The sequence below is a fragment of the Bombus impatiens genome, unplaced genomic scaffold (genome assembly GCF_000188095.3).
Source record: "Bombus impatiens unplaced genomic scaffold, BIMP_2.2 scf_0673, whole genome shotgun sequence".
In the NCBI taxonomy this organism is placed as follows: domain Eukaryota; kingdom Metazoa; phylum Arthropoda; class Insecta; order Hymenoptera; family Apidae; genus Bombus; species Bombus impatiens.
In genome coordinates this window covers 582,690-606,595 of record NT_177092.1, presented here as the reverse complement: position 1 = coordinate 606,595, position 23,906 = coordinate 582,690, and the positions used below count along the sequence as shown (strand labels likewise).

The 23,906-nt window shown below is 32.3% G+C and overlaps 1 protein-coding gene and 5 non-coding genes across 12 annotated transcripts in view; 5 read left to right on the top strand and 1 right to left on the bottom strand.

Moving 5' to 3' along the window:
• Positions 1-23,906, bottom strand: part of LOC100740788 — a 145,660-nt gene that overhangs the window by 49,464 nt on the left and 72,290 nt on the right. For all 7 annotated transcript variants that reach the window (XM_012390011.3, XM_033322847.1, XM_033322842.1 and 4 more), the window contains one exon: positions 18,610-18,755. In XM_012390011.3, coding sequence (XP_012245434.1) covers positions 18,610-18,754 — 145 coding nt within the window. In that variant the 5' untranslated portion in view covers position 18,755. The remainder of the gene's footprint in view (positions 1-18,609; positions 18,756-23,906) is intronic.
• On the top strand, positions 12,586-12,657 carry TRNAE-CUC. The gene has a single exon. It is a non-coding gene; the product is annotated as a tRNA-Glu (tRNA).
• Positions 15,750-15,821, top strand: TRNAE-UUC. Its single transcript has one exon. It is a non-coding gene; the product is annotated as a tRNA-Glu (tRNA).
• TRNAE-UUC lies at positions 16,463-16,534 on the top strand. Its single transcript has one exon. It is a non-coding gene; the product is annotated as a tRNA-Glu (tRNA).
• On the top strand, positions 17,201-17,272 carry TRNAE-UUC. The gene has a single exon. It is a non-coding gene; the product is annotated as a tRNA-Glu (tRNA).
• Positions 17,949-18,020, top strand: TRNAE-UUC. Its single transcript has one exon. It is a non-coding gene; the product is annotated as a tRNA-Glu (tRNA).

Sequence of the window (23,906 nt, the reverse complement as noted above, 5' to 3'; positions counted from 1 at the left end):
TCGACGAGCAAATATTTAGCCACGGCGCGCGGATGGCAAACGACGAAATAAGGACGAGAAGCCATTAGGCCACTATCTTGCTTCCAGAGAAGCGAGAGAGACCTAGCCCTCTCCAATCCTCGAGCAAAGCCGGCGCCAAAGAGGTGAACGAGATGAGGCCACCTGGCTGCCGGCATACCGCTGTAAAATATGCCCCGCTTTACACGCGAGTCTCTTCCGTTCCTCTTCTTCCTCTCTCTTTTTTTTTCTTCCTTTTTCAGACTGCGTCTGCTATCGTGCAAAAGGTGGCGCGTATTATACTCTGGTAACGAGAGCAGAAAAGGTTTCAATGAAGGGGCTGATTGTTCAGCAGCAGGAAGTTAATCTCTCGACGTACGATTTTGTCCGATTTAACTTCGGTCACAAAATGCACAATTTTCTTCTCAGCGGAATTGTTTCTTGGTTATACAGAGTGCCGCGAATAAATATAAAGTGAAATTTTTATTTCTAAATTCTTCGTGATATTAGAATTAGTGTTTGAGTCTGTAATTATTCACAGCATTGTACAAGCTGGCAAAAAGTAAGAAGAATCGAATGGAATTTTTGTATATGACGCTATAGATAAAAGATTCCAATAATATTTAAAATATTTGTAATTACTCTACAAATGCACTTAGTACAGACATTGTAGACATTGCAGTATTTAATACCTAATTTTTAGGGGCAAATGTTAACCTAAGCACGTCGTTTTACAAAAATGTATGTATTCAATTAATTTAGCAAAAGTCACAAACCCTGGGATAATTCACTTCTAAAATCTTGAAACTGAAAATCTGACATTATCCTGTAAAAATTAGTTCTTGTTTCTCATCCAAGCGAAACGTCTATGTAAATATCTTCAGCACTAAAATTACCTTATGCCTTACGTCTGGTTAAAATGAGAATTTTTTCAACAGAACAAATATTTTCGTTCGCCCTGGACAAACTAATTTTCCTCGTATTACAAGATCCCTCGAAGAAAAATGACATTAAAAGAGCCTGCAGTAGGATGCTGGTACGATCGTTAATGCGAAAGACGATTTTAAACATGCCACTTCAGAGCGTAGGATCCGAGCGCGTTTCGAGGTAATTAATGGTCGAGATAGAACCAGCAGACACACAGAGATCCGTTGCGAGTTGTACAGCTCGATAGATGAAGAGAGATCAAGAGCAAAACTCGAATCTGAAACGCAAAGTCTGTACCCGTTAGTAAACCGGTGAGTGATGCTACGAATTCGAGTTGCCATTATTGAGGCAACGGTCACTGAGTTCCAACACGGCTACTCTTCATTGTAATTCGAGAACAATACAATGGTAACTATATAACCAAACAACGATTTATAAACCAGACTTGGATAAATTTTACTTGAAATAAAAATAAACGATAAGAACTTCAGATAATGAATCATTTTTACTGTATTATTATTTTCATTTTAGAAATAATATGGAACGAGTAATTCTATTTTGCGTTAGGATCTAATAAATCGTTTTTAGTTGGTTTTCTATTTTAGTTAATTTTTGAAGTACAATAATAAATAATTTGGATTCTGATATTAATTGAAATTCTTAATGTCATACTTGAATATAGCTGAATTGTTTCACCATGTATATAGCATTATCTCGCGAAACCGTTTCAATTTTAATCGATCATCTTTGAGTATTACGTGCCTGACTTTGTCTGTACGAGACACTGAGGAAATCTGTATTTCTAACACAGTTAACCATGATAGATAGCATAATAGAAACGGGAACTATTTCACGAATTATCTTAAGAGATATACGTAAAACGTACGATATTGTATATCATAAGAGGTATACATATTCCATTTTTAATTTAAAACCATTTACTTACTCAGGTAAAGTATATTATATATTACTACAATGCGAGATTCTTTTAATGTCTTTAGGGTTTTTGACTTAAATCTAATCTGTATAATAATAATTTCATTATGTATGAGCCGTAATTTTGGCATTTTATAAATAACTTATAGCAAATAGGTTCAATTCTATTGTACAGTTCTATGATCATTGTTTTCTATATTTTTCTACGATTTTCAGCTTTCTTCTAATCTAATTAACTCGTTAGAACTAAAAAAAAGTAATTTTATAGTATACATTTCTTAATTCTATTGAAACATCGAATTTAGGTACCGAAACTAGAAGAAAGTTTATTCAATGAATATTCTCTTTCACTTGTTATAAATTTGATTATCAAATGAATTCCCTACTTTGCATAAATAAGACCCGATAAATAATCTGACTAAGCGCAATAATTTCTCAAAAATATTCCTCGCCGTCGATTTCTAGTTGGAAAACTCTATTTCGCTCGATCAATCGGTAACTAACGACCACGGTTATTCTCACTCTACCAAATACTTTAATACAGTTAGTTCGTGTCAGAAATGCAAACTAATTTAGCCTTCGAACTTCGATATAGCTCGTCTTATCGTGAGAAATTATTGCCGGAATATATCTTACAGTTACGGTATAACATCAAAGTTTCTTCCCTCGTCTTGTACGAATTTAATTAACAATTGGGATGCAAATGACATTAATCCATAGATACTGTACGATTATTCGTAAGATGGGAACGAATCAAATTTCCATGCGAAAATTGCACCATTTGTTGATGGAAATTTTGCACTTGAAACATAGCACTATTCGCACAATATGATTTAACATATAGCTCGTTGAATAAACCGTACAATTATTTGCAGGCTCAATTAAAATTAGCGATTAAATATCAAATATACATCAATACAAAGAAAATATGAATATTCCCTTTTCTGGCTTTAAACAGTTTTTAATGTACATTTATTACAAACACCATTCTACATATACAGTACAGATAATCAATTTTTAATCAGAATTTATTTTTGTTCGATTAATTTATGACATGGAGGAGGATCTACGAATTATTTAAACTAGATTCAATAGTTAAAAAAAGCATCTTAGACAATGTTACATGTTGATTGTATTATTACAATAAAATACAAAGGGCACTCACATGTTTTCATACCATTTTCGATGGTGGTGTAAGAATATTAGCAATGAAAAGAATTAATATTATTATATATTTCTATGTTATTGGTTGTTAAATTGTTCGTGTATTTCATCATTAATTATTAAAGGTAATTAAATTTGATTTACGAGTAGTGGTAAAAAATCATGGAAGTCAGAAGTTGACGAATAAAAGAACTTTTCACACGAATAAGGACATCTATTTCTATGCACGAACAAAAGTAATCTGCTTGAGAAACTGACTCTAAAAATGCTTCGTTGTATGATTTATAGGAAAACAGAGCACGTTGTCTTCATTAATAATTCCATGCTACGAGTGTGGCTAAATTCACGAAGAATCAATAAAGCGGAAACAGAAAGAGGGAGGACAGACAGGCGAAGTTGAATCACCCTCGGCACGTGCCTCTTTTCGAAACTGATTTCTCCTTTATTCGAATTTCTGGTCACATATTTCGAGCCTCATTGGCATATTATAAAGTAACATTGATATCGGGCACGGGGTAGGGATCATAATTATGCATGGAAAGGAACTTGTTCCTAGAATTATTGTATAATTCTACTCGAGTCCTCACCCTCATTTCTCATTGTCAGTGTCACATTACTAAAAGTAACATGAAATTTATTTTCTTTCCTTGTCTTGGTTTCCAGCGAATATCAGGATAAATAAAGTAATTTTTTGAATGACTCAACTTCAATATATAAGATGCTTCGATACGCTTGTGAATTCTTTTAATAGATTAATTTATTCCAAAATATGTTAAAATAAGAAAATTCAAATGAAAACGAGATTATTTTAAATATGTAAGTTTTGTGTAATTATAAATTACTTCTTGTTTATAATAAAAAGGACTAACAAATGATATTACAATTTTTTAAATATTTCATGAAAAATGTGTATATCTTTAGAATACACTTTGACTGGTACATAGGTATATTTAAATTGTAAGCATATCTGTTTGCTCGATGACTATCTATAACAAGCTATTATTTAAATTGAAAAATTATTTTCTCTGCCAGAATATTTCTTTATAGCACATAAAACTGTACCACACGATGTTAGTTTTTACATATGTTACATGAGATAATCCAATTTCCATATATAAAGAGACAAATAAAAAAGGTAAAGAAAGTATGGAAACATTTCTGGGATTTTTGTAGAATTTTGCTCGAGATGCTTAATCTGTGTTTTTAACTGAACTCGTAAAATCGGAAAACACGTTATTCAGGGCATTTAATCAAGTTTCAAATTTACGTTGGTACACGCGCGTCATTTTCGTCTTCATGGCTGTTTCTTTTTTTTCTATTCTTGTGAGTCTGGATACCCCGTGCATATATATAAAATATTGCATCGAGATAACACGAAGTTGCACACCACGTTTTTTATTCACTTAGCACGTTCGATATTTCACGTGGTCGCCGCGTGCAAGAAAAATGTTTATTGGAAAACGTGAAAAATTGATATCCTGCGCGGCAACTCTGGAAAGCTGTTAAAATTTAAAATACATCTCCGTGAAAAGCATGTTTCACGTCGAACTGAGAGTATCCGAGATACGCGTGTATAAAATAAGAATATAAAGAAGGAAGTGATAAAAACTTTGATATATATATATCCATATAATCGTATGAGCGGAATATTGTGTGAAAATCAAAGCATATTTAAAAACACGAGTGAAATTATTGTATACAAATATTAACAATAGGCTGCGAAATTCTATACAGTATTTATAGGAAGATCCATCTTCTAAATTATAGAAATAAGATACATAAAAATAAGAATTCGTATAAATATTCGTAATCCAATTATTAAATTACTTTAAAATACAACGTTCAAGTATGAATCAGCAAAAATATGAAATCTGTATCGCTTATAAATTACGACATAAAGAAAGCGATATTATATCTACACACATACCAAATTTTCAAAACTTATCGAAAACATATGTGATAATTTTCTGTCTTCGTTTAATAAAAATTTAAATGAGTTTCAGCGTTCGTTATTTCAGAATGGCTAACAACAAACATCTAAATTTTAATTAGTGAGAAAGAAAATGGGAGAAAATGGAACGCGTGTATATTTCTAGCGTCATAGAAGGAAAAGCAAATGTAAATGTGGCAAGGTCTGAGTCAATATTATTTGTCGGGATTACCACGTCGAAATTGCTCTTCATCCAGCATTGTACAATCAAAACACGTGCTTGGCATACGTGCTTAACTCCTATGACTCGATAATTATGAATTTTGATATATATATAGTAAACAAGTAACGCGGATTATTCTTGAAATACAATTATTCTTGGAATGTTCATCAACAGCAAATATTACATTTAATTGTTAATGCTCTTGTTTACTGTGATATTGAACATATATACAGAAGCAGCAATATCTAATCATTTTTAACATTATTATTTTAAGGTACATATAAGATACAGATGAAGGGACATATCATTTTATGTTAATTTGCTTGAGTCAGAGTTTTCTATATTATGCACTTTCGTGTTAAAGTATAACAAATAAAATTTGTAATTCAATTGTAAGTTATGGTAATTTATATTATTTTAAAGTACTGTTATAAGCGCGTTATAATGGCAATTATAATAGCAAGTATTATAAAATAATCGCTTCTTATTTAAAGTACATTATAATTATATCAATTCAAAGTTCTAGTAAAAGCAATAAATTATTTAATGCTATAAACACACAAAATTATATGTGAACCGCTTTCATATTTACTGAGTCATGTAATAAAGTTCGAATTTATAGCATACTGTTCGTGAAATGTTTCTTATTGAATTTCTCTTACTTTCACGTTAAATATGGATATTTACTCGTTCTCCGGTCAAAACCATCATATGCATTACTTTATGAACATTAAATAAGAAAGTTGCTAATACCCATTAATCAGATATCGACAATTTAATAATGTAATATCGTAATATTTAGTAATTTCTGTTTGCTTATATTTCACATACCAAGTACAGTAAATTCTAATACTGGGTATTCTCGTTATTCTACCTAACAATGAAGAATTGAACGTTTCACTTACAAAAGAAAGATATTAACCGCTTCATGGCGCTTATGGCGCTACTATAAAGAAGCTTACCACCGTAACTACGTTATGTTTCTCTTACAACCACACCTACAACTTTCATAAATAATGTTTTCATTTATCATTTAATAATAATATTATTATACTAATCAAAACATATGAGACAGATAACATATTATATTAAAATGATGAAGTAAGTCATTTCCACACGAAATATAAACAAACAATCACATACCTGTCATCTTAACACAAATAACCACCAAGAGTTAAAATAACTAATTTTCGTAGCCAAACAACAGAACACTTATTCAAAGATTTATATCTCAAACTAGCCGCGTTTTCGAAGAAAAATACCAAAGCAAAACTACGTTTTCGTAAAATCGTAAGAACCCAATTTATCACGCCACCTTCTACTTGACACGCTCAACATGTAACACTAGTGACAACGTCGCGTTTGAAAATGTCAAACGAAAATTTCGTCGAGTCGCGATAAAGGGGACGTAACAATCCGAGCAGCGTGTGTGGTGCGTCTTCGAAAAAGCGAGTAACGTGGAGCGGGGATAACTTCGATAAAGGGAACCTCATATGTAGGGATTACGCGGTTCCTCTCCCTTTTCATCCCTATCGTACAGCTTGACCTCGGTCGCGCGATCCTCTTGGCTGTTTACACAGCACCGTTGAAATGGCAGACACGGAGACGCGTATTTTGCGAGCTGCGAGCGCAAACTTTGCGTTCCAAGCTACGCGATATGCGTCAGTATGCCTAGACATCGGTTATTGCCACGTTTTCGACGTTTCTGCGATTGTTTGCCCTCTCTCGCCCTATACAACGACTAACGTACAGCGACAATGTCATCACGGTTTCCCTTCGCGACCTGCCACGTGCGTATGTAACAATCGCAGCTTTGTTATGCCGCGGTAAAATACACGCAAGTGTTGTTACAGTGATATATTTCCTCGGCGCACGAGTTATGTCACGAGGCACCTGCTGCATTTGTAATGACGGTGTTACGCTTAACTTGGTTACACGACCTTTAAGCATTGCGGCGTTTAATAAAGTGCGGTCGAGGATATTGGTGGATTTATGTGCTTCGTTTTGTTTACACTTTGCATCTTTGGTTTAGGAGATAGGACTGTTTCGTATGAGAAAGTAACTTAACCGATGGTAAAACCGTCTGATGATTAAGTCGTTCATGTCGTTCTTGTATCTCTTTTTCTTAAATTTTTTCTCGCATTTTTATCTATGTATGTGGATTTATCTATGTAGATTAGGAGAAACGTAATAAGTGCTTTGTGAGGTTGTGAAATTTACCGTGGAATTCTGTGAACAGACCTATGTACAATTAGTATTTTAATGTAATTGGCTTGAGAAAACTAACATGTGCGATGCAACGTTTCTTTAGAGAAACCGTATAGTAATTAACATATTATCGATTAACTTGTACTAACTACGCTTATTATGAATTTACCAAGTCAAATAATCTCACTCTCAAATTTGTATCGGATCGAAATTTGTAAGTTAAACATAAGATCTTCACGCGGTGTTAAATAGGTGCATAATGCTGATACTCGAACACGCAATTACTAACTAAGTACACAGAATTAGAAATCTTTAGAAAATCAATGAAAAAACATGAATTTCCTTTTTTATATGAGAAGATAGGAGACGAAGATCTAATTTTGTGATGTTTCTACATAGGTCACGATCTTCTGTTATTTAGAAAAAAGAAACTAAAAGTATTTATAACTTTACAAGCATTTTCCGTAATTTATCTTTTCAGCTATCATAATTCTACTACCATTTGTACAAAAGATGTTATAATCAAAATAAATCGCTTCTGAAATTATAAAACTCGCCTTGACAATTATTTCATTCCTTCCGACGAATCAAACATGCAAAGCTATATATATAGTGCACGTGAAAAAGTTGAAAAACTTCTATAGCATATAAATTATTTAAATACATCAACCACAAACCAATATTTTACGTCAAATGCTAGGAAAACAATGGTGCAAACGGAAGTGGTAAAAATGGTACGAAAAACAAACTATATAAAACGAATCAAGAAACCACGAAACGTTTTTAATCTCTCGTGGACCACGATATTTTCTCGATAGCAATAGCGGTAACCAAATACGCTAGAAATCCACGATGTGCAAAGTAACAGTGCATTTTGACGATTGTGCAGTGTTATACTCGATATATGACGAAGAACGACATTTTTATAATACGTATGTGTTCGTATATATCTTTCATAAGAGAACACATTTAAGAATCATCAAGTAATATAATGTAAATTATACTTGTTATTAGATATCAAAATATGTCTTTGTCTTAATTTATTATTAAACTTCCAACGAATCTGAACACGAGCTATACGCATTCTGTTCTAAATATAATGTCAACCTTTATTTCCGTACACTTGCTTCCTTTTCATACAATGTTATCTCCCCAACAGTTTTTAAACACTGACAGTATCATTTTTTTTTTAAAGCACACGCCACATCATACACACACCATATGTGGCATAGATATCGTGGAACGCGCACGCTGTATTGTCAGCATCGAGTGGGTTAAGATAATAATATGCGTGTGAAATGTTTTATGAGTTTGTAAATCCTCCTAAATTTTAGGAATAGGTAGGACGAGTACATAATTTTATGTTAGTCGAATTAGTCAAAAATATCACCTTTAAAAACTATATCTATTTACATACATGAACTGAGATAAACTACTTTTCAAAAACAAAGTTTCCCTCAGTTTATTGTTCAATTCCTTGGAAACTTAACCCGAATTATAAACAGATACATTGAATTTTTGGTTTGAATTGATGTGAGATTTACGACAGTTCCTTCGCCATATCAAGGTAGCATTACTTCTGGAAGATTAGCTTTAAGTAGACTGTGTCGTTTTTGCTATGTAAATGCCATTGATATCGATTTTGCAATTATACGCTTGCGTAATATGCTGTATCATTTATTGATAAGAATATAATTCAATATATTTTCAAGTTGGTAAACTAAATGTTTTATTAAAACTTGTAAAAATTCTGTCACAGATAATAATATTTGTAGTATATTTGTAGTATACAAAAACTGATAGTATATATACTATATATATAATGTTATATGAATTATATACTCATCGTAATTATATAATCTTTATATGAATTTTATACTCATCGTAATTATATAATCTTTATATGAGTTATGTAATCGTGATTCTTTTTCTATTGATATAAAGGAACTCTTTTTCGTTTATCGTATAATTTACATAATACGTACAAAATAGTAATCAATATCATAGTAACGTTTTAATTAATGTTTAATTTACGGATGTGTGTTATTTTGCATACATATTGGAACTGTAATACAATTTTGAAAATCAAGTTCATTGCTATAATATTTTACAATATATAACTGTAATAATAATAATGATAATGATCCTGGCAATAATAATTGCAATAATAACAATAGAGAATAAAATTATCAGAGCTCTTCTCATCCATAACTTTACAAAACCATATTTTGTACGAGCAACAAAAATAACCAAGCGTCCAACTACTTTCGAGCATCAGAATATTGTACCAACATCAATGGATTGCGGATTTCTATGCATCTACATAAAGTTTGATTTACTTCATTCATTTATTTAATATAAAATGGCAACACCGCACAAAAAATCTACATCGTGCAAAAATATACAAAATATCTAAACTATATTAATCGTTGTAATATTCAGGTAAGTGAAACAAATCTCTGCACGCATTCTGTCTCTTTAATTACATTCATAAAAAATTAAGTCCGCATAAAAATCCGCAGTCTAGTCATCGATGCTACTCAGATAGTTAACAAATATGTTTATTATTGAACGATCAGGAGCAAGTTTCCATTTGTTTTCACAATTTGGGAACGATCACTAAAATGCCACCTGGAATCTGGAGTAAACATCAGAATGCTTGGAAACCGCTCTAATTCCTCGATCGTGATCGTCAATCGCCATCTCTGACCTGGATGCAAGGACAAATCCTCGGTATTCGAGGCTCGAGCTCCTTGTATCCAGCAGGTAGCTCTTGAGCGACGTTCGTGAGTCATGCTATGTGAACGGTGGCATCGCATTCGCATGCAGGATACCTTCTGGCAATTTCAACGGAAGCCCGGAGCGGGAGATTGGGATTGCCCACATTGTAAACACGTTTATTAACTCGTGCACGCGAGTTAAGAATCGAGCGGGTAGAGCGTATTGAGGTAACACGCGTAATCTCGCGCGTCGCTTTGTAACCACCGTCTATGTATGCACTATGCGACCATGAAACGTCCCTGGCGTAATACAGCTTTCATGAATTATTTTTGCGATCTGAAGATATCGTCAAATTGATATTTCGTGATACGAATTAGAAAATTGAATTATTTTTTTATATACAGTATAGTATCGATATTTCTTTTAATCTATCGAAGATGCATAATTATTGATTGCATTAATACAAATATCGTGGCATACACAAAAGCATTAGCACAGTATACGGTTTCGTATGCAAGCTATAATTGTTGCTTGTAATTATCTATTTAACTAGTAATTAACAAAATAATATTTGTTACTGACACGATACAAATTATTATAAGCTAACTTAGGCTTGATATTGTATTATTTTATTTGAGTTTACGCGAAAATATTGAGAAGAGTCTAATTTATACGTGTAATCTGCAATTGTAACGAAGAGAATTCACTGAACGATGTACTGAAAGCTTAAAATTTTGATAAGAAGGTTAACAGAATGATAAAAAGGCATAAAGTAAATACACATATTACTTAATATACATTATCGATTGGGTGGATTTAAAGAAGAATTATACAGAAACAGCAACGCTTGACATGCTTTTTAAGGAGCGTTAGTGAATTTATTACACAACCTAACTCAAATTTACATTTTCGTAAATGTGCTTCTGTCTTTGTGAGTTTACAATTCGCAATTTATTCCGTTTGAATAAATTTTCTTCCATTCGAGTCACGTATTGAAATCTACATTTATTTGAATTTAGGCAGATTTACATTCGTGAATTTTTCAACAGACAGCCTAAAAGTTCAAGTTTAGATATCAATACACAACAGATGTTATGACTTTGATTCGCAGGCAATACCGTAACACTTGTGAAACATCTGTGCCTTTCATTTTGATGGACTATGAGATTACTTACAATCTCTAATAAAAAGGTTTTCCCTTGTGATCGTTTATTCACCGATAAAACTTCGAAGAATGTCCTGTAAATTCTAGAATTCCAAAATATACAACAATCTATGCATTTAGTTTCAACAAAACCTTTCAACTACTTAACGGAGATAAAAATCGATATACCATTCTTCTTATTCATTTACTAAAATAGTATTCTGGAAGGAATTAGTTTAACCGAAGCTTACCATTTTTTAAAATAGACACTCCAGGCATCATTATAACATCTTATACGCATATTGTTCTTCTATTCGGTTTGTCTCTTTGTAATAACATAATTGTATATTTAACTTTCGTAACCTCAGACCGCCAGTTGTTAAATACAAACAATGTAGAAGTTACAACAGTTAGTTACCGCTTACACTTGTAAACAGTGGACATTAGTGTAAGGCGATCTGGGTAAAACATGATTCTGGAATTCTTCTGGATTCATGATTCTTTTTATTGCTTACAATTCATTTAAGTAGGAACGGACTATGGGTAAATCAAAGAATTTACTTGAAAACATGTATGCATGTATGCATGCACAAGCAGGCATGTATTGCGATCAGCCGAAAAACGTAAGACCACGGGAAACAATGCCGCAGATGGATCGCCGGATTCATTGATTGTTTTGAAAAGAATTGTTTACGTAGTGCAAATAATATTAGTATATGTTATTAGTATATATAGTATATATAGTATATATAGTAATAGTTCTAATATAAACTATAAAAACGATACACAAATTAGTGCTTAACTTAAGAGGACGAAACCCCCAAAAGAAACCACTGCTGAATTCTAGGAATCGAACAAGACGACTTGCATTTGCTAAAGCTCATAAGCATTGGATAAGTGAAGATTAGTTAAAGGTATTGTTTTCAATATTTTATAATTATGTTTAACTGTCAATTATCAAACAGGAATTAATCAACAATATTTAATGAAATAAAAGTATAATTTCAAAGGGAATCTGAATTGCACGGTATTTATTTCCAAATTTAGCATGCACAGATAAGCATAAAGTATAAGCGTATAGGACTAAATAATTTTTGTATGATCAATTATTATACTTTACTTGTTTATTATATTATACTGTATAAACTATATACTTCTATAAATTTGTATTATTTTACGCTACGGCAAATTATTTCTTCTACCAACAATTTACGTATTTTGTTACAAAATAAATTGATATTAAATATATGTTTATTATATTTAAAACAATGAATAATAAAATTTTGCCTTGGCAAATTTTGGTTGATTCCATAATCGCTCAACAGAACTAACATCTCCGGTATGGTCTAGTGGCTAGGATACCTGGCTCTCACCCAGGAGGCTCGGGTTCGATTCCCGGTACCGGAATTCTTCTTTTTGAAATTTAGAACGAAATGAATGAAATATTTTTTAGCTTTTGCGATTGTTATTAATTACTATCTAATAAAGCATTCATGAAATGTGTACATTTTGCACTTATCTAAGAAAAAAACAAAGTTAGTCCACATTAAGTGTTAAAATCAAATTTTATATTAAAATCACAATATAGATTAAAAACCCCCATTTAATACATAAAATAAGTTTATCGTAAATAAATAACAATCTCTAGAAATCAATCTTATCTATTTGGACAGTCTTTATCAAACCAAAGTATTTAAATGATCGTTTCAAAGTATCCGGACATTTGCTCATTTTGGTCATACAGTATTGACAATGTGAGAAATATACGTTTCAATAAAGTCTATACTTCGTAATGTACGATCAAAACTCCGTTTTACGGCCGCTATTTTAAGACGTTTAGCTAATCCCAGAATACAAATCGATTCCAATCCATTCGCCGTTACGAGAAGGAATGGTCCTGTTAGGAAAATTCAAGGGCCTCGTTGTCACATCGATGAGGCAAATTTCTCTGTCATTTTTTATCGGTTGTCCTATATATCGATACATACGATATAGGATATTTCAGGATAGCGTATCCTCCACAGATGTCCTGGTGAAAGCATAAGCGGGTAGAGTCTGCTTATCGACACTCGAAAATATTTTATCCTTACAACTATTTGTTAAATCAACAGTTACAGACTTAGACCCCTAAGTATATAATTTTGTATAGATCTTTCCTACATCATAGTCTCATTGAGCCACGACTCGTCTTAAAATTAGCGTAAAGCTGAGCTTAGTTTACGCTTGTTACAGAAGCGAAGAAAGTAGAATTCGAAAGTAGATACCACTTGGAAGAAAATGCATCGTGGGAGGGAGGCAACGGGTGCAGATGCAACGGTACCTTGACAGTCACGTTTCTCCACGCCCTGTGATTATTGAATATTTAATGTCGGCTGCACGACGTTTGACTTCCTGATCCAAGCGTGCAAACCGTAATCGGCGTGATCATGCGATTTAACAACGCTCTGAATAGCCTTTGTCCGGAGATTTAGTGCCATCGATCCAAACCGCGTTTCCAACCTCTATAATATTACGTTCCGCTTTCCATTTCGTATCGTATCGCATCGTCGTTGCATGTTTGGACACACGCTATTCAAATTGTGCAGCGTACGCGTATTAGCTAGACGTCCTGCGTGTGTGTCTTCGACGATAAATTGATGGCTGGATGAAAATAATTCCATGCCAAATAGGTTGCTTATGATAACTGATCGGTAATTTATGAATATTTAATGGATTTTGCGGAACATACAGTAGCTACAAAAAGTAATATATTCGCACAGCATCGTATTTATTATAATGTTTGCATACTAAATAATCAAGTCCAAGTATTTTCATCTGATTACGAAAATGTTGTACCTACTATGAAAATAAGATGTAAAACCTAATAAAGAAGACTGTTCATTGGAAAGTAAGAGTATGTACAAATACCTTTTGTAGTCATTGTATGTTTAGTACAAGCCAAAATATAGAGAGATCGCAAATTAACCTTGTTTATGATCGAACTTTCTAATATTCGAACTATCGATGCCGAAATATCTGATATTATAATAAAAATCATTAGTTTTATACAGTTATGTAGAGAAAAAGTTTATTAATAAAGTGTTAATTTGTAAACATGAACACTTTCGCGAAAATGCTGGAAAGCTAGTAACAATGAACTTACTCATTTCACAAATACGGAAACACAGGAAATCGCTGGTTTACCGCTCGAAATATAGGCAAATGCACATGATTCACCACTCATAATTGCATTGTAACTTGCGATGTTACTCACAAACGCCGACTTAGTGTGAGGGGAATGTATCGGACATCGTAATTGAGAACGTTATTAATTTTAACTTGCATAATAAAGCGATTATTGCCATATTATCTTTATGGTAATAAACAGATGAGATGTTGAATGTTACAAATATTTCTGTAACAATTAGCTATTTTTTATATACATTCGTATTATATAAAATTTAAGTTTCTTTTATACCTATAAATTATTTCTTGATCTGTAGGACAAGGGTAGGATGCAGAAGGCAAAAGCCTACCTAAAATATACGAGGAAAAGTTATACACGTAACTTACACCGCTCGGACCGACAGTTTTATGACGAGACCCTATAACAATAACTAGATCCCGAACACTCGAAAATGTCTTCTGAGATTCCATGAATTAACCGACCGACCATTCTTTTGCTGAACATTGCTTGAAGCGAATTTGAACGAGTCTTTAACCATCATTGTAGAATATTTTTAAATTACTTGTGTCTTAAAAGCAAAATATATATCACCTTTTGTCTTATAATATAAACATTAATTGCTAAAAATATTTAGAGGTATATATATATATATATATATATATATATATATATATATATTATTCCTTTCGTAATTATAATTAATTAGATTGTCCTGTTTCTAATTCAGCTAATAGTGTAAGCAAGAACATCTAGAACCAGCCTTTCATTATTTTTTTATTCAAAGAAGGCTTAAGGCAAAATTTTTGAGACTGAGTTAAGTTTTTAATAAATTGAATTCAACATGTAAATTTAAGATTTGTTTCCTTTTTTGTCGTTAAATGTTTCACAAGAATAGAGCTTGCACAATTTATTTTATTTCAGGTTGTTAAAGAAAACATTGTTGAATTAAAACACAAATTTAAATCACCATAGATAAAAAAAATTTGTCGAAATTAACACGATTGATATAACAAATAGATAGAATAAAGTTCATTATATTTTATTCTGTTTACTTATTAGGTAGTTTACTTATTATACTACACATGAACAAATTTAAATTTAAATTACTTTATTAAATGCTTATTAACTATTATAATTTCCAACAATTGTATGGTTTTACTTTACATATTATTTCTTATAAAATAGATAAGTTTTATATGAGATTTTATTTTTCAAGTATTGATTACGATTCGAATATTGAAAATTACTCATACGAGCGATTAATTCATTAAAATTTTATATAATAGTACATTTTTCCTTTAAATACAGTTCCAATATGACGCAGGATACGAAATCCGGTATGGTCTAGTGGCTAGGATATCTGGCTTTCACCCAGGAGGCCCGGGTTCGATTCCCGGTACCGGAAGATTATTTTCGAAATTTTTTTCTTATTTTATTTGTATAAAAATCCATAGTATTTTTTAGTAAATTAATGAAATTATTTACGAAACGGATGACCTTCCCAATCTTAATGACCTTAAAATATGTTGTCGGGGTAAATATTTTAAAGAACTTTTCCCTACAAATGTTACCGTCACTTGGCTTTAATTTTGGAAATATTCGCAAAAGTTTCTCTTTCGATTTTGATAATCGAACAGCCCATTTTCCAATATCATGGCTGAAATGTTTCCAATTTCGAATAACAATAATATGATATAAAAATTAATATGGATTGTAGCGTTATCGGTAGCCTTACGGCGGTCGAAGAATAATTTAAATCAAACCTAAGCCATTGATTTCTCTTTCCTCTGTGAGTTGAAAATTAATGAAGCATTAACTGTAACGTAAACTAAATTGACGTTTTTTCGCAAATATCTCGGAGACTAAACCAAGCAGCGTTAACATGTATAGGGAAAAGCTATTCATGGCATATTTTACGATTATTGAAATTATAAAGGCGTTCGGTTTGTAAATAATTATCTAACATAATTTGAATATTAATATACAAATGGAAAATTATATTCAAAAACTACGGTTTCTTTAAAACTTAGCAAGGACCCAATATAATCCGGTATGGTCTAGTGGCTAGGATACCTGGCTTTCACCCAGGAGGCTCGGGTTCGATTCCCGGTACCGGAATTTATTTTTGAATTCTTTTTCTTATTTTATTTGCATAAAAATCCATAGTATTTTTTAGTAAATTAATGAAATTATTAACAATAACGGGCGGTTTTACCGATCTGAAGGACTGAAATTTTTATCGAGGAATTTTGGGAATTTTATTCTGAAGAATTTGTCCTTACACATGTTACCGTTGTTTGCCTGTAACTTCAGAGATAACCGCAAAAGCTTCTGTTTCGTCGACGATATGATTTTAATAATCGAACAGCCTTTTTTTCAATATCGTGACTAAAATATTTCCAATTTCGAATAACGATAATGTGATACAAAGATAAATATTAATTATAGCGTTATCGGCAGCCTTACGGCTGTCGAAGAAAAATTTAAGTCAAACATAATCCAATAATTTTTGCTTTCTTAAGCAAGTTGAAAATAAATGAAGCGTAACCGTAACGTAAACTAAAGGTTTTTGCAAATATCTCGGAAATTGAACCAAACAAGGGTAACATGTATACGGTAAAACTATTCAGAATGTTGACGTTGTCAATTTGTTTAAGATTATTGAAATCAGCGAGGTCGTTCTCTTTGTAAATAATTATCTAAATTTAAATATTAATATATAAGTGAAAAATTGTGTGTTCAAAAACTGCGTTTTGTTTGAAACTTAGGAAGGACACAATATAATCCGGTATGGTCTAGTGGCTAGGATACCTGGCTTTCACCCAGGAGGCTCGGGTTCGATTCCCGGTACCGGAAATTTATTTTTGAAACTTTTTCTTTTTCTTTTGCTTGCATAAAAATCCACAACTTTTTTTAATAATATAATAAAATTATGTACAAAACGTACAACCTTGCCAATCTTAATGACATTAATAGATGTTGTCGAATTCAACATTCTGAAGAACTTTTCACTATATATATATTACCATCGCTTGGTTTTAATTTCTGAGATATTCACAAACGTTTCTCTTTCAACGACAATACGATTTTGATAATCGAACAGCTCTTTTTTCAATATCATGATTGAAATGTTCCCAATTTCGAATAACGATAGTATAATATAAAGATTAATACGAATTGTAGCGTTATCGGCAACCTTACGGCGTTCGAAGAATAATTTAGATCAAACCTAATCCATTGATTTCTCTTTCTTCTGTGAGTTGAAAATTAAAGAAGCATAATCGTAACGTAAACTAAATTAATGGTTTTTGCAAATATCTCGGAGACTAAACCAAGCAACGATAACATGTACAGGGAAAAGCTATTCAGAATGTTGACTTTGTCGGCATACGTTACTTATGATTATTGAAATTAACAAGGGCGTTCGCTTTGTTAATAATTATGTAACGTAATTTACATATTAATATACAAGTGAAAAATTGTGTGTTCAAAAAATGCGTCTTGTTTGAAACTTAGTGACATTCTAATATAATCCGGTATGGTCTAGTGGCTAGGATACCTGGCTTTCACCCAGGAGGCTCGGGTTCGATTCCCGGTACCGGAAATTTACTTTTGTCATTTTTTTTAAATAATATATTATTGTTTTTCACAAAATTAAAACATACTTTTTCCAAATAGTATTAATAAAGAAAGAAATATATTCCATATATATTTATATAGATATATAAATTGGATATTCGAATCATTTTCTTCAAACATTTTTTAATTATAATCTTCATATATATATAATTTAACAATTTACGAATAACATATGAAATGGTTAACATGTATACGGCCGAAAAGAATTTGTTGGTTATCTTACCCCATAGTGTAGTAATTAATATGCGATCATATCAAAAACTATACATCGGAAGCTTCATTGAGCGGCTGCATATAAAAGTTATGAGTCGGGCAATAGGTGCTGACGCGGGTGTTACTAATAATAAAACATATAACAACGTCATTTCTTGAATGCATAATTTTGTAACACCTTTCGATTAACAATTAATCATTTCAAAGCCCCAATGAGATAATCAGCATTTTTTGAAAAAAAATTTGTAAGCGTTACGAGTATTACAGAAATTTTACATTTCACTATTATGTTGAGGATTTTTAAAGTAAGAATACTTTGTCGAATGAGAATAAGAACTTACTTGAGAGAAAAAGATCTTGGAGGGCCTGGGCTGCCTGGCATAGGAGAGCCCATGTTTCGGCAGCGGCAAGTCCTGTTCCTCGCAGAGCAAGTACATCTCCCGCTACTACAGCGAGACCAGGTCCTCCGTTCAAGTCCGTTTGCATCCTGCAACAAATAAATCCCATACTTTCGTTTAATAATGTGCTTGTTTTAAAATATCTACAGAGATGACATACGCATCTTTATTTCATGAAATAAGAATATCATATCTTTTTTTATTTATTATTCTATTTAATTTACTTAACCTTCGAAATTTATCAAACGAATTAGATTAAGTTTCAATAAATTTATTTAGATACCGTTATAGATACTAGTCCGCATAAAGGAACTTTCATCGTTCAAAAAATTGTTGATACCGAAAATAACCGTTTACTTTTTTGTTATTGGAACTTAATCCAAACTGTGAAATGGCTGGGGTTAAACAGTGGAAATCAGGCGAAGTTACTAAACTGTATAAGTAGCAAAAATGAATTTACATAACATGCATCCGCACTCTATTAATAATACAAGTTAAAAATTAAGTTTAAAGATTCTTGACATAGTTTGCAATTTGGAAGGCAGGTATAATAGATGCTTTCCAGTTTTCAAGGTAACAGATGTACTGTGATTAACAATGTTGAGGGATCAGTTAAACCGCGCATTCTTGAAGTTTCGAAACTACGCTATGTCTAAACGCGTGCCCTTTGTGACGACTTAATGGACAAGTGTCGTATTTACGAGAATAGTTAAACGAGTTAGAACAATATAGTCGGTAAAGGAAGGCCGATGAAAGAAGGTTTACAAGGAATTTCAATTAACTTGTAAATATCACGAGAGCTTTATAAATTTCAATGTATACGTTAATACCTTGGTAGTTGATGCGATGTTAAACCTACATTAAACAAACGTGAGAAGAGCTTTAGAATATTGAAGCTTGACTACAAGATCTTAGTATATGTCTAAGAAGGAGGAAACATTTTGATTTATTTAATTCTTTATTAAAATCACAAAAACAAACATTTGGATTTATTCTCTTGATTCAAAATGATACTTGAAGAGCGTCATGATCATTACACTGTAAATATTTATGTATTTCTGGGAAATCTGAAAGTACAGAATGCAAGTAATTTACAGAAAGGTAAAAAATATTCAGAGTGTAGTAGTTTTTGCAGTATTTAATGGGTAAAACAATTTTCTATTTAGATTACATTTTTTAAATTATACTCCACTCATGCAGATGTGAAATTGAGTAAAAGTCTGCTATTTAATAATAACTAAAGAATGTATCCGATGAAAGGCATCCCAAGCAACCCCAAACAATAAAGAGTTTCTCAAAGAACAATATAAAAGCGGCACGGAGACGGGGGGAATGATAAGCTTATAATTTACTAAACAAAAGAGAAAAATAAGAAAATAAGAGAAGAAAGAGGAAGGAAAGCGGAAGATCCCATATATTCATCATTGCATCGTAATATTGCCTTATTCCTCTTATTGTTGACAGAATGCAGTTATGAAATCATGTACATACGTATTCCGATCGAGATCGAATTAATTAAGAAAGCCGCGTTTCGGGCGTATGGTTCGTAGTCTGAAATGGAGCGGAAGCAACGAGACGAACAAAAGGGGACTGAAATAATCGAAGCTCTGCTCCGTGGCCAACAAGCTCGATACATCCAATATGCACGCCCCGGCCTGTTTACATTTGTTTGTTCTCGACTAGCTGCACGACACGTTGCTTCAATCCTGTTCCACCGTAGCAGCCCACTGTTCTCGACTTGTTTCGTGTTAGACGCAAGCTTATTGTGTTCACGTTTGAAAAATCGATGAACAATCTAAAGTCTCGTCTACGAAATTCTCACACGGTCTTGTTAGTTTATAATTTCCAATGTATTAAAAATTTCTAGCGAAAGTTAAGGAAGATTCAACTGGAATTAGGATTTTCCGCTTTTTCCGATAAAAGATTGGTTTAAATAGCTTTCACAGCTCAGTTATTGCAGCTAAGTCGCTGTTACTTTCCTCTTATCGCCGTTCTATCTCAGGCATTTAACCAATTGTCACATCAATAATTCATTATCTGCACTTATTAATTTATCGTAGGAAGCTTTTATGTATCTACGTGTTATACAAAATATTTCGGAATTTGTTAATCGCTTTAATGAATAAAATTTGAAAGTGAGCTGAAAATATACATAGAATGTACATAGAAATGGATCATTGACTATTCAAACACTTTTGTGATGTATCCGAAATATACTACTTGCCCTAAATATCTCGTGCTAAATAGCTGTTACATTCATTTCTAAATTTGTTTCAAGCCTACAAATTTTTTATTTTTATTACGATTAATAAAAATAGAATGTTCAATCTGATGTTTAATTAATTTAATTGAAAAATAATACCTCTATTTCATATATATTTGTACATCTTATCTATTAATCTTATCTATTAATACTTAATTTATCTTCTTATCTATTAATACTTAATATCAATCTATTAATCTATTAATACTTATCTATTAATACTTAATTTATCATCTTATCTATTAATACTTAATTTTATTACAGTTTATAACTGTTTAATGATGCATTCTAATCCTTCACCTCTGCTTTCAATGTGCGTATATTCATAATATCATTGCGAATAAATACAGTGAAACAAACGTCTCAGATAATTCAGTTTAAAGCTTCCTAAATGTGAGGTCTTAATTCTCCAAATTGCGTTAGAGAATCCATTTAAATGCGCTAGAAAATGTGTGTGTGTGTGTATATATGTGGTTTTGTGAAATAATTGAGGATACGTATGCATTCGAGAAAAGCACCTGAGAGTCAGCTGTGAAAGAGAAAACATGTGAAATTGGTCTGTGTGAATGGAAAAGCTCGTAATTACATTTAGTTTCAACATCACCTTCTGTATAATATGTAAACATTTATATCGGATTTATATCGGATTTTCACGAGTACCTTGTTTTTCTTATATCTCGATGATACATTAATATTTTCGCTAGTAAAACAATTTATATGCAGAATTTTAAAATAAACCGCAATGAAAAATTTTTAATACAATGCAGCATAACAATACATGTATTTCATACACAATGTGCGATAAGTTATAATATAACATACTAATAGGGGAGAAGTGTATTTAATAAATTCGACAGTTATTTCTTAATTAATCCTTTGTTTTCATGATCAGTTTCTCTATCGGTATAAAAATATTAAATGTTTAAATGTTCGAGAAATTTCTTCACAAATTTTATAGTCGTAAAATTTCTTTTTATGATCTGAATTTTAATCGTATCATTGAAACAACGTGGCAATGATCAATGTTTTGGCTCTTAATTTTTTTGAACTGTATCTTCTCTTTGGTTATTTTCCTTTGGGTTCGTGTTTTACAGTCCCTAGGAGATTTTATCCTCTATAATCCGAACAAATCATATTAATTTTCGCTTCTAATTACTATTGAGCGGAAAGTAAACCCTTTACGTTGCTATTCTTCGCGTTACTTCGCGTTTATGCTATCTCTTCCACCATTTTCTTTCTTCGAATATCTTATACATAAAGAGCGTGAAACACACGAAAGATAGTAAAATTGTATGAAATACTAAAACCAAATATTTACAACCTATCTACATTTTAATAATACCTATTGAAACATGGCATCCAATAAGTGTCATATGAAGCCGACGTAAACATTAGGATTAACAGGAACACTTTCAAAAACACCTGTGTTTATATGTAACTTCAACATTATGTCCATTTTTTTCTTTCTTATGTTATAATCTAATATGTTTACCTTTCTTTTATTGCGTGAGGGAAACACGAGAGTTTCCTATACTTAGGAGCCCGTACCCTTGGGCTAGACAAGGTGATAGTGGTCTACCAACTAGAAGCCCTTCCTTTTTATTTTCATTCGATGGAATGGAAGAAGTCTTTCCCTCTGATCCTGCTGTGACCATAAAACGGGAGGGGAAGAGGTTTAATACCTTTTTCTAAGGCCTAGAGCTTAAACCCTAAGCTAGCAAGTGGAAAACGCTGACAAATCGTTGAGTAGGTGCTTTGAAATGCAGCTGATGAAGGACAGTGACTAGGAATTACTGACTACGAACCCGACACGAAGAAGAAGAGCAAGAAGAGAAACAGTAGCGTGTCGTTATTTTCGTATTACAATATATTCGCTTGAAGATAACGTTACTTTGGTCAATATGCCTTTTTGGATAGTACGCCTTCTTACTTATTTATTAATTATTAATTCGTAACTCGAACAAGGGTCAGATGTCCAACAGATTACATACTATTTCGAATAGATCCAAAAAAAGCGAAGAAGAGAATGGCCCGTAGCACGGTCATATAAACAGGTTTGGATACTCCGATACCGAAAACATTGACGAAACCGTCTATCTTTTGAGTCAAAAAAAATCAAGATGGAGGGCAAGCAAAGGTCCCGTTTTACGCATGCGTGGCACGCATATACATATACATAAATACTACGAATATTTCAGACAGAGACAGAGACACTCTACCTATTTCTGTCTGTCTCGCAGAACGAGAACTTCTTTTTGCCAACTGTCTCGTTTTTTTACTCAAGAGACGAACGTTTTTCCCTAGCAACATAGCGAGTGCACAGACGTGTTTATATGGCCGGGTTCCATACAGTACAGCCCTGGAAATAATGATCTAGGCATGCCAAGAAAATTGCTGAGAAAATTCAACTAACACAAAATAGAATGAATAGAAATTGAGAAAATGACCGAGTTTAAGAAGAAAACGATGTCGCGTATGTGTTACGCTAGTAAGAAAAACATATGTGTAACATTTGCAGATTTCCATCGCATACAAAAACCTGTTTACAAGAATAGCATCCAAAACAAAAGTATTAATTTTTCAATATGAAATGTGTATTTCTATACGTACTATTTTTTATAAATGTGTTATTATGTTGAATTTAATTCTGCATTCTTCTTTTATTATTTCTATTATATACTTTTCACAATTGTAAATAATCTTTTTTCTTCTAGTAATTACGCGTTCAATAAATTACGAGTTTTCCTATTAAAAGAACGACTTTACCGCACATTTTACTTTCCGCATTAGGTGGAACCAATTAGCACTGTTCTCGCGAGAAAACATAAAATGCTCACGCTTTCGAAGACAATTTTTAAATTAATTTTTAATTCTCCGGTATTAATTCTCTGGATGATTCACGTGATATAGATACAAGCCCATATGAACATTGAATTCCAATCAATTTCATCTCAGCCCAAAGCCATTGCGGCTCGAG